Here is a 12,335-nt window from a genome sequence, read left to right on the forward strand (position 1 = left end):
GTGGAGTGATGAAATCAGGGATGCGCAAGAGGCCGGAATTGGAGGAGCGCAGAGATCTCGGAGGGTTGTAGAGCTGGAGAAGGTTACAGTGATAAGCAGGGGCAAGGCTATGGTGGGATTTGAAAAGAAGGATGAGAATTTTTTTAATCGAGGTGTTGCCGGACCGGGAGCCAATGTAGGTCAGCGAGCACAGGGGGTGATGGATGAATGGGACTTGGTGTGAGTTAGGATACGGGCAGAAGAGTGTTGGATGAGCTCAAGTTTATAGAGGGTGCAAGGTGGGAAGCCAGTTAGGACAGCAGTGCAAGTCGAGTCTCGAGGCAACAAAGGCAGGGGCAGGGGGCGGAGACGCGCGGTGTTACGGAGGTGGAAGTAGGGTCACCCTACCAATTAGGGCATTGGCTTAGGGTTATCTGTAGCGGAGTAGAAAGAATCCTCAGGGCTAGTGACAAGCCTACTCTCCAGGTCCCACTAATTAACCAAACTAGCTGGTTAATCTGAAGATAAGTGTTAGGGAATATATATATATATATATTTTAATAACATAGATTTTAATATGATTAAAATCTAATGATTTAAAGAAATCAGATTATGCTTAAGCTGACCACATGCCAAAGGATGGTGTGATGTATCAGATCCAATCACAGCTGGTAACGTCACATCGGCTGACTTAGAAACTGAGAACAATGAAAATGCTGATTTAGCTTAAACTGTGGAAGTGCTGATCTTAGCTTAAAACTGAAAGTGATGATTCTGCTTAACTAGAGAACAAAGGAATGACTGATGTACCAGAGATCCAATCAGTGTGATGTAGTTGAACCAACCATAGCTCTGCATGCATGCTGCTGAACCAATGGTAATAGAGGGGGCGTGTACATCTGCTGCTGTATAAAAACCAGCCATTTTGAATATGATGTTAGTCGGATAAAGGAAGTCAAACAGTGTAAATCAAGTGATGCAATAAATCGACTATTTAAAACTTACCACCGGACTCGCAAACTTTAATTTTAGTGTGTTGACCTCAAATCAGTGTGGTCCACTGAAATTAATTACCCGATCTAACAATTTGGCGCTGCGAGCAGGGTTGCTGAAGGAAGAGACTGAATCTAAGACACCAGACCTATATTGGAGGTAAGGACTCCTCGTTATAAAAGTCCTCGGTTGGTTGTCTAGTCATCTCCCCTCCATGCAACTCCGCAAACCTCCCGGGTAGCGAACCCTCCGGGTGGTAAGATGGCTCGAGGTCCAATATAGAGTTCTAACTTCGGCGGTGTTATTTAATTAAGCCTACGACTCGAGACCCCCAAGTAATCAATATTATGGCATCACTCGATAAACCTACAACTATTAAAGGGGGGCGTGCCCCACCTGAGATTTCAGAAGATGAAATTCTGTGGGAGTTGAAAGACTATATACAATTACAGTTTGACTTACCTAAAACCTGGTTCGAAATCGAACAAAAGTACAGTACCTCCTCCGGACAATGGTCTTTGGATGACATAAAAAGGGTCTGGGGAAAAACGACCCGTATGAAAGATAAAAGACGGATCAGATGGTCCTTGGCACTTATGGGCCAGATCCGACGGCGAAATGAGATTAAGACAAACTCCCAACACGATCACGACTTGACCAATGCAAAAGAGCAGAAAGATGCGATTTATGAACAATTGAAAAAGAAAACAAATGAGCTTGAAAAGTCAGAAGTGGAAGTTAAAAAACTTAAAGGTGAAGTTCAGGACTGTAAAAAACAATTGGATAAACAACCGATAGTACCAGTAGTCCAAGAAAAGGAAAAATGTGTCGGGACCTGGAAGGGTTACCCAGATCTAAATGAAATAAAGGAGGAAGGTCGTGGGAGACAAAGACAAGAAGCAGGTCAAGAGACTGAATCGGGATCCTCTAGTAATGTCAGTGAAAGTGAAGAAGAGAAAACAGGGCCCCATTTGGCCCCATTGAGACAGAAAAGGAAAAGAGTAGAAAAGGAGTATGAGAAGAAAGAAGATGGGGAAGAAAGGGCGAAGTACCAACTCCACCCGTGGGACGGAGTCCAAATTCTGATTGTAATGATACCCGGGAGAGAGGGAAATAAGTTACACAGCAAAGTAAAGACTGGCCTGGGAAATGATGAGCAAGAATTAGATGCCGGATGGGATGCGATCCAACAGTGGTTACAAGTGATTAGCCCTACAAAAACGGATTGGGGAAAGATCATAGCCTGTCAACAGAAAGGGACGGAGGAAGTGTTAGAGTACGACGGGCGATTTAAAACTAACTGGTTGGAACACTCGGGGCTGAACACAGCAGAGATAAAGAAGGAAAAAGATCTAATTTGCAGGCTAACCAATCTGAAAACTCAGCAAAGGAAGAAAAAAAACAGGGATTTGGAAAGCCAAGAAATGCTGAGATGCCGATGGAAAAAGAGGAAAAAAAGAGAAACTTAAAGTTTTACTGACATGGAAGTTATTAACATCTGTGCTGAGACAAATAAAACACAAGATTTGCTGAGTGAAAGGAACCTTGAAAAATGACTATGAATGTTTAAGAAGTTACAGTATTTCTTTTGTCTGATTAGATGATCTTTAAAAGAAAGATTCTGTTATGTGTGGTTTAGCTCCACCCACTTCTCTGTGTTAAAAGCGTTTAAATCTTTTGTCTTGTCTTGGATTTTGGAAGTTTTAAGAATGTGCGAATAAGATTGTGCCCCAAGAATTGAAAAAAAAAAACCTTTGAAATAATTTAAGTTAAGCTGGTGTGTAAAAACTGAGAAGAGCAACAAAAAGTTTGCTTAACAAAAGATTGCGATAGATTTTTGTACTTGCAGTGCAAACTGTACAATGTTACATTAAGTTTCAGTCTAAGATTTAACCTTGGAGTCCCGGTTGCTATGGTGAAATCTTCTAAAGCAGTTTGATTTGATTTGTTTAAATGTGAAAAACTAATTTTTCTCCAGTTATGTTTTTACAGTATTTTGGAAAGACATTTGAAGAAAGGACAATAAGAAATATGACATAATTTACTGTTTTCTGCAAGAATGTGCTATTTTGTTTTGTTTTATCTGTTCTGTTCGTGTTTAGTTAAAGTGTGAAAACACAACTGTCTTTTTTGATCAGGAAAGTTTTTTTTAATTTACGTGAAGTGACGCAATTACGTCTGATAATGTTTTGCTCCACCTTCTTAAAAACCTGCAAAGGAGTTAACCCTTTCCACTGACAGCTGTTTAAGTTCACCAAGCAACAACTTTAGTATGAAATTTAAAGATATGGGACATTATTAAATTTAAGTTTCTTAATTTTAAGTTAATATTTCCCCACAGTGATAGAAGGAAAATTATGATTTGATAAATGGAAGTTATCTTGTAAACTAATTGTTTGATAATGTGCAACATGAACTTGTACTGGTAGTGCTAGATTTAACCGATACAGCTTTACCTACGTGGTGTTCGAAGAAAACTCAATAATTATACCAACACCTCCTAACTCAAGTGTTAAAACAAGGCGTGACATGGAATGGAGGTGGGCACCGTAAAAAACACAAACAGATATGGAGATGTAAAAGGTCTGTGATAAATGACGCAACAACTGCCTTTAATATGGGTACCTCAGTTGTTAATACTATTGATTTGGCGACACTGGATCAAAAGGTTAGAAACCTAGGGTCTCGCATTAAAGATGTATTACAAAAGACAAATGAAACAGGATAATTACACTACTGAATGGGCTCCTAGGGTTGGTATTGGTAATACCGTAATGGCACCCCAAGCCCAAGGACGAGAGGTGTACCAAATACAGAATATTGGGGTAGTGAAGGACGGAATGCACATATCCCACATGTAATTAAAGGATAGTGATTGAGAGTGTAAGATTGAAACAGGAGAATTACACTACTGAATGAGAACTTGCAAAATGCTCTCAGGCAGTTTAAAAGAGCAGAAACAAAACTGAAAAAAAAAATCAGTCTGAACTCGATGATCTGAAACAAGAAAAAAATTATTTGAACGATCGCTTACTAAATCTCCAGGTAGATTGCCAGACCAAGGGAGAACTGGTTTCAGACTTGGAGAATAAATTAATGAAGTCAAAGCAGAATGAAAATTCTCTTGCCTCCCTTCTAGCTGAGAAGGAAGATGCTTTACTTGAAAAAGTTGACAGGTTAAAGCAGTTTTCGGAAAACATTGAGAAAAGTCAGGCAACAATAGAGACCGTGAAAAAAAAATTATGCTTTTAGAGAGCCTAATAGCTGAGAAAACCGCATTAGTGAAAGCACAACTACAGGAAACAGCACTTCAGGAGAAAGAAATGGAAGAGATTAATGTAGAGCTAGTTACTGCCAAAAATCAGCTTGAAATCAAGCAGGCTGAAGTGGCCAGATTACAGGCAGAGGGCCAAGAGCTCAGGTCAAAGCTTAAATAGCAGCAAGTAAGACCTTGAAGAAGTATTCAGCCATTAGACGACTACAATCTTTCGATAAGATACCTGAAAGCCCGAGAAAGGCTTGTATCGGATGGCATGGGTGGCATGATATTGAGATACCGGTATGAGTGTGTAAATGTGATTTGTTACGTATGAAGTAATTACCATCCAGGAATGTATGGTGAATCTGCACTGAAGAACGGGTCTCAGACATGCTCAGTTACTTGACAACAGCAAAACATGAAATGGTTAATGTGGCTCAGGAGAGCAAGACAACTTTTAAAGCATTGACACATACTCCATCGAGAAACTATCTAATTGATGAAACAATCAGAATAGAGTTAAACACACTGGTACCTTTTAGAGGGATTGAAATTGAAGTTGAAGTGGAGAGTTACATGGAATCTGGATTGGGACAATTGAGGGCTAAGGAGAAATCATGTTTAGTAAGAATTATCCACAAGATGGATACGAGTAAAAGAGATCTGGAGAATCTTTTAAATCCATGATTTGTTGATTAGATGTTAAACTGTAATGTCGCTTGAAATGATTGTAAGACTGAATTTAACTGTGACTGTGATAATTGTGTTTTGTAAGTAACAGAGCGTGGGAAAACCAGTACGAATCCAGTATGAGGTGATTTTAGTGGTGCCTCCTGTGTCACTACTCTGCAATTACCATGCTTTACGGGTCTAACAGGACCTGTCCCATCAACCAACACGTTTTTAAGTATGAGCTACACAATTATGTGGCACAATTCGAATACTCGGATACGACATTCCCCTGTTGTTTGTGGGTTTCAGTGAGCTCATGATGCGACTGAACTCCTCCCTAAAGCATTTTTATGTTTTGGAGCAAGACAACTCGAGAATAGATATTGAAATTGACAGCATAGGGAACAACTCACATTGGTGGGATATTGGGCTTAAAACATCAGCACACCCTTAGGTTTGTATTATTTCACATGCTCTGGTAGCTATCCAACTTGTAATGATAGTGTATTTGATATATGTAACGTGTGTAGAAGACTTTGATACATAAGCCAATTGGGTACTCATGCCCATGACTGACAAGCATTAACAAATTAATTGAGCACACCGAAAGAGAAGATCCGAAGTAATGTAGAGGAGACCCCAGGCGGGGTAACATCAGGAAAGATAGAAGAAACAGAGGAGCCCCAGGCGGGGCAGAATTGGAACACCGGAACAGTGAATTGAATTTGAGTAAGGGGTCAGAGGTTGCTCCTCCCCCTCAAAGGAATGGACTGTAAGGAAGGGAGAAATCTTCAAGACTCCCTACTAACGCCCAAGTTGAGAGAGCAATAAGAGCTAGCTAGATTAGTCAAGAGCTGATTGTGAGAAGTCAATAAGGATATTTCCTTCTCAAAGAAGGGAATTGTAAGAAATAGCTGTTAGATTCAAAGATGGGTATTAATTCTTAGACCAGGGACTGACAACAGGCAAGCGGAAAAAGATAGCATAAATGCCAGCAAGGTCGCATATCAAGCATCAAAAGACAAATAGAAATGATAAGGGAATGGTAAAATGCAAGGAAACAGGGAGGATAGCACCTGCTAGATAACAAGGAGCCACGAAGCCATAAAATGCCTTGAAGAATCTTGACAAAACACTCCTCAGAAAGATTAAGAAGGATGGCCTTGTACAATAGGATGGGGATCAAATTGTGTGTTTCTGTTGATTAAATGTGCTTGCCACCAGGCGGCTGCTGCCCCGCGGGCAAGACGCCTTGCAGGTCGCCGCAGACCATTTTTACATCTTAAAGGGGCACGTTATATTTAGTTGCTAGATTGTTTTGTACCTTTTTACTTTTTAATTTTTACCTGAATGTATTTTTCAAAGCCAAAGCCATAAGCTGAGGGGAGCTCCTCCCACTTTTTAAGATGCACTAATTAATTTAAGATCATGAAATCAATTAACTTATTAAAACCAGGCTTTTACTGTGGCCAAGTAAAATCCTGGTTGATGTAAATTTGTGCAGAGCCACTGATCCGGACAGTGGCAAAACACAGCAATGATTGATTATATTTTTAATCTGACTCTTTATTTTTATGATTCAATTTTTGAAAGAATCAAAGGGGGGAGTGTTAGGGAATATATATATATGTATTTTAATAACATAGATTTTAATATGATTAAAATCTAATGATTTAAAGAAATCAGATTATGCTTAAGCTGACCACATGCCAAAGGATGGTGTGATGTATCAGATCCAATCACAGCTGGTAACGTCACATCGGCTGACTTAGAAACTGAGAACAATGAAAATGCTGATTTAGCTTAAACTGTGAAAGTGCTGATCTTAGCTTAAAACTGAAAGTGATGATTCTGTTTAACTAGAGAACAAAGGAATGACTGATGTACCAGAGATCCAATCAGTGTGATGTAGTTGAACCAACCATAGCTCTGCATGCATGCTGCTGAGCCAATGGTAATAACGGGGGCGTGTACATCTGCTGCTGTATAAAAACCAGCCATTTTGAATATGATGTTAGTCGGATAAAGGAAGTCAGTGTAAATCAAGTGATGCAATAAATCGACTATTTAAAACTTACCACCGGACTCACAAACTTTAATTTTAGTGTTTTGACCTCAAATCAGTGTGGTCCACTGAAATTAATTACCTGATCTAACAGTAAGCATGCAGGTGCAGCAGGCGGTTAAGAAGGCAAATGGTATGTTGGCCTTCGTAGCGAGAGGGTTCAAGTACAGGAACAAGGATGTCTTGCTGTAGTTGTACAGGGCCTTGGTGAGACCACATCTTGAGTATTGTGTGCAGTTTTGGTTGACTTATCTGAGGAAGGATGTTCTTGCCATGGAGGGAGTGCAGCGAAGATTCACCAGGCTGATACCTGGGATGGCAGGAATGACATATGAGGAGAGATTGGGTCGATTGGGCTTATACTCGCTGGAGTTTAGAAAAATGAGAGGGGAGCTCATTGAAACTTATAAAATTCTAACAGGACTAGACAGACTAGATGCAGGAAGGATGTTCCTGATGGCCGGGGAGTCCAGAACCAGGGGTCACAGTCTAAGGATAAGGGGTAAGCCATTTAGGACAGGGATGAGGAGGAATTTCTTCACCCAGAGAGTGGTGAACCTGTGGAATTCTCTACCACAGAAGGCAGTAGAGGCCAATTCATTAAATATATTCAAGAAGGAGTTAGATATATTTCTTAAGGCTAAAGGGATCAAGGGATACGGGGAGAAGGCAGGGACAGGGCACTGAATTTGGATGATCAGCCATGATCTCATTGAATGGCGAAGCAGGTTCGAGGGGCCGAATGGCCTACTCCTGCTCCTATCTTCTATGTTTCTATGTTAATCACCATAATAGTGCCAAAGAGCGTGGCAGACCTGCCTGAGTCAGGTACCAGATTACCGAGTGAGTCATTCAGGATTGACATGGTTCCAATCTAACACGGCCAGTCATTCCATCGACCAAACCCCAAACTGACCCTGCTTTCCACCCTCGCCAAGATGAATGATAACCGCGAACACGTCACTTGATCACACAATCCACTTTAATTAAAAATATTTCACCTTTTTTCCTCATTCTTTCTTAATATCGTCCCAGCACAAAAAAAAGAGCAATTTGAACCAAACCAGGGGCAATAAACATGGCAAAACTGAAATACTCAATATGGAAAAGGAAGGGAAAAATGACTGGTTTGCCTCATCTCTGGAAACGGTTACAATTTGTAGAGATGGGGAATCGGGCTTTCTCTTTCCACTTTCTGTTAGTCCCGGCTGCCTCTTGTGTCGTTGACCATGTCTTCTTTGCCAGAAGCTTGATGTTGAAGCGATGACAATGCTTAATTTTTTAAAGAAAAATCTGTTGCTGCTAATTTGAAGCATTTTTTTTTTTGCCCCATCCCATCCCCAACCCCCAAAAATGTTTTCAAACCCCTTAAGCAGTCCGTTCTCTGCCAACACCTTCAGTCCAGAACTTAGGCCTGTCCCTCGCTTTCTTCTGTGTACCAATGGTACTCATTGGCTCCATTGCCACTCCCCACAGCGACCGCATCTCTTCCACCTTATACTGAAGTCCACCCTGAGCACAGCAACGAAATAAAACATTGACAAGGGAAAGGGGGATTTCTTTTTCCATTTCTTTTGATGGTCTAGTTGAATGTTCCTTGGTCTTTAAAAAAAAAAACTTGCCTTGCCACCACGCGCGTTCTCTCAGAGGTCTGTAATCAGTTTGTCGGATGGTTGGGATTGGGTGCGCCTTACTATGGTCGCTGCTCTTCTCCTTTACACGGCCTGCGGGTTACTAAACTTCGGCCTGGCTCTCTTTCTTCGGAGTTGGGGATATCCAGAGAGTCGACTCGTTCGGGCTGTTCTTCGATCGGTCTTTGCTGAGAGCAGTGAAGGAAAAGAAAGCCTTCATTAACGAGACAACCTTGCAGTTAGCGCGTCTATTTTCAACAGCGCTGACATAAGAAAACTACTAGGCACTTGGTCTAAGCGTTAAACAAAGCTTTAATCAACTGTTTTACAACATGGAGGTCTAGTTGTGTCCTTCACTAGTTCCTGTTAAGAATGTCCTGCGCAAGCTGGGCCCATGCCCGAGTATTTATACTCTCCCTGGACAGCACCACCCATAGGCCGCTCAGTATTATTTCATAAGTCTTTCTTTCATGAATGACTGATTCATGTCAAGCGCTGTCCTATCGTAAGAGGCCAAGTCTAGGTCACTGAGTTGAGTAACAAGTAGCAACCAGCACTTGCTATCTCTACATTGCCTGGTTCCTGATCTCAGCAGCATTGAGAAGCTCCTACCAGTGGGACGTTGCTGGAGAAGGGTCAAAATAGAGCAAATCTCACCCTCATCTAAAAGAATAGGGACTCAATTGTCCCGTGGGTTAGCACGCCGCACTTTCACCTCTGGGACTTGGGTTTGAACTCAAGCCAAGACCAACAGGAAAGAAATGTTCTCTCTCTACCGGCGGCAAGGGTTTTAAGTGCAATGAATCTGGGCACTCTCAGTTTAGATCTGAGGCCATTAGCACAAAACATAGCACATCATTTGTCACAGAATGGGCACAAAATTGGTAACATTGCTCTAAAAAGGTCACGAGCCCTTCTGAAGTTGGGGCTGTCACATTGGGGACAGGGCAGAGGTAACCTTACTCTGCACCTAGCTGTGCTAAACCTGACTTGGGAGTGCCTGATGTGGATGCTGGAGATCTCAAATCTACACTTTTCCAGCCCCTACACTCACTGGGGGGTCATTCTGACATTGTGCGATAGTGTAAAACGGGCAAGAGCGAATTGGCAGCCCGTCTTACATCTCCTGACTTTTACTTCCATTGAAGTCAATCGAAATGAAAACCAGGAGAGATGTAAAATCATGGCTGACACTCCCTGTGCTTTACTGAGGGAGCGCTGCACTGTCGGAGGTGCCGTCTTTCAGCTGAGATGTTAAACCGAGGCCCCATCTGCCCTCTCAGGTGGACGTAAAAGATCCCATGGCACTATTTCGAAGAAGAGGAAGAGTTCTCCCTGGTGTTTTGGCCGATAATTACCCCATCACTAAAACAGATTATCTGATCATTATCACATTGTTGGTTGTGGGACCTTGCTGTGCGCAAATTGGCTGCCAAATTTCCTACATGTCAACAGTGATTGCATTTCAAAAGTACTTCATAAAGCGCTTTGGGACATCCTGAGATCGTGAAACACGCTGTAGGAATACAAGTCTTTCTTTCAAATAAAAAGATTTACACCAGAATTAAATCTGACCCTCCCGCGGATGTTTTGAAGCTCCCCAAGCCTCCATTCCCCCATCCACCCAGAACCCAAGATGTGCAGCACCAGTGAGGCCATTATAAACCAATATTGCTCACGTACCTTCTGCTCAGCATTTGAATGCAGCAGGTTGCCAGGGCAACCACCAGCAACAACAGCAGGGGAATTGTGGGAATGATGACGTACACCACATTGGGCATTATCCCTGGAAAACAAGAGCACTGGGTCAAGAAGTCCCTTCAAGCCATGGAATGTACAAGGTTACGGACCAGACAAGTTCTTTCTTTCCCCTTCTGGTCCCCGACCTCGACCGGTGCTGCTAATTGTCACTGAGACAAAGTTCCACAGGCACCGTCAGCCCTCACTCAAGATTCTACATTCCACGAGTGAGCTTGGATGGAATCGATCAGCAAGCTACTCAGCTGTGGGAACCAGATGGGCCATGCCTGATGGACCAAGCCTGTTGGACCAAGCCTGATGGACCAAGTCTGATGGACCAAGCCTGATGGACCAAGTCTGATGGACCAAGCCTGATGGATCAAGCCTGATGGACCAAGCCTGTTGGACCATGCCTGATGGACCAAGCCTGTTGGACCAAGTCTGATGGACCAAGCCTGATGGACCAAGCCTGATGGACCAAGCCTGATGGACCAAGTCTGATGGACCAAGCCTGATGGACCAAGCCTGATGGACCAAGCCTGATGGACCAAGCCTGATGGACCAAGCCTGATGGACCAAGCCTGATGGACCAAGCCTGATGGACCAAGTCTGATGGACCAAGCCTGATGGATCAAGCCTGATGGACCAAGTCTGATGGACCAAGTCTGATGGACCAAGTCTGATGGACCAAGCCTGATGGACCATGCCTGATGGACCAAGTCTGATGGACCAAGTCTGATGGACCAAGCCTGATGGATCAAGCCTGATGGACCAAGTCTGATAGACTAAGTCTGATGGACCAAGTCTGATAGACTATGTCTGATGGACCAAGCCTGATGGACCAAGTCTGATAGACCAAGTCTGATGGACCAAGTCTGATGGACCAAGTCTGATAGACCAAGCCTGATGGATCAAGCCTGATGGATCAAGCCTGATGGACCAAGCCTGATGGACCAAGCCTGATGGACCAAGCCTGATGGACCAAGCCTGATGGACCAAGCCTGATGGACCAAGCCTGATGGACCAAGTCTGATGGACCAAGCCTGATGGACCAAGCCTGATGGATCAAGCCTGATGGACCAAGCCTGATGGACCAAGCCTGATGGACCAAGTCTGATGGACCAAGCCTGATGGACCAAGTCTGATGGACCAAGCCTGATGGACCAAGCCTGATGGACCAAGTCTGATGGACCAAGCCTGATGGATCAAGCCTGATGGACCAAGCCTGATGGACCAAGTCTGATGGATCAAGCCTGATGGACCAAGCCTGATGGACCAAGCCTGATGGACCAAGTCTGATGGATCAAGCCTGATGGACCAAGCCTGATGGACCAAGTCTGATGGATCAAGCCTGATGGACCAAGTCTGATGGACCAAGTCTGATGGACCAAGCCTGATGTCTAAACGTGGACACTTTCCAACAAGAGTCACTGGATAGCAATCAGGAGTGGAAACCCTGGATGATTTCTTCCCTTCCCTAGCACAGAGGGACTGAGGCCAGTTATACTAGCCCTAACCAGAGCCCAGGCTCTGACCAGCCAACTCAGAACAGACCAGGGATTGAACTGTCCTGATCTTTGTGACCGGGTTCCATACTGGACAATGCATTTACTAACCTTGGGGGGAAAATGCCTAACCAAGCCAAGTGTGTGTGTGTGAGTGTGAGTGTGTATGTGGGGGGCATGCCTCGATCAAACCCCTTAACCCCAGGTTGCTGGGGTTCAACACTGGAACCATTTCTATTTATAGTCTAGAAAGGTAACTGCTGTTGCTCACCCCGTGTCCATGGAACAAGCGAGCTTCAAATGACTGCAAATAAAGTGGGGGCTATGGTTCCAATACATTACCCTACACAGCAGTAGGGACAAGGGTCCATTTCCATGGTTACCCATTCAGTTGGGAGCAGATTCTGACTTTGCAAGGTAGTGTAAAACGTGTGACAGAAGATCAGCAGCCTGTGCTACGCCTCTCCCGGACGCCGATAGATGGCCCAAAG

The 12,335-nt window shown here is 43.4% G+C and overlaps 1 protein-coding gene across 1 annotated transcript in view; it reads right to left on the minus strand.

Annotated features, from left to right (window-relative positions):
- Positions 1-7,932: 7,932 nt before the first annotated feature.
- Positions 7,933-12,335, minus strand: part of chodl (chondrolectin) — a 28,286-nt gene continuing 23,883 nt past the window's right edge. Inside the window, exons 6-7 of the mRNA XM_086007261.1 lie at positions 10,283-10,385; positions 7,933-8,787 (exon numbers count right to left, since the gene is read on the minus strand). Of these exons, the coding sequence (XP_085863387.1) occupies positions 8,703-8,787; positions 10,283-10,385 (188 nt within the window). The 3' untranslated portion in view covers positions 7,933-8,702. The remainder of the gene's footprint in view (positions 8,788-10,282; positions 10,386-12,335) is intronic.

Source organism: Somniosus microcephalus, chromosome 14 (genome assembly GCF_052327205.1).
Source record: "Somniosus microcephalus isolate GS21.2 chromosome 14, FLI_Smic_1.0, whole genome shotgun sequence".
NCBI classification, from domain to species: Eukaryota; Metazoa; Chordata; class Chondrichthyes; order Squaliformes; family Somniosidae; genus Somniosus; species Somniosus microcephalus.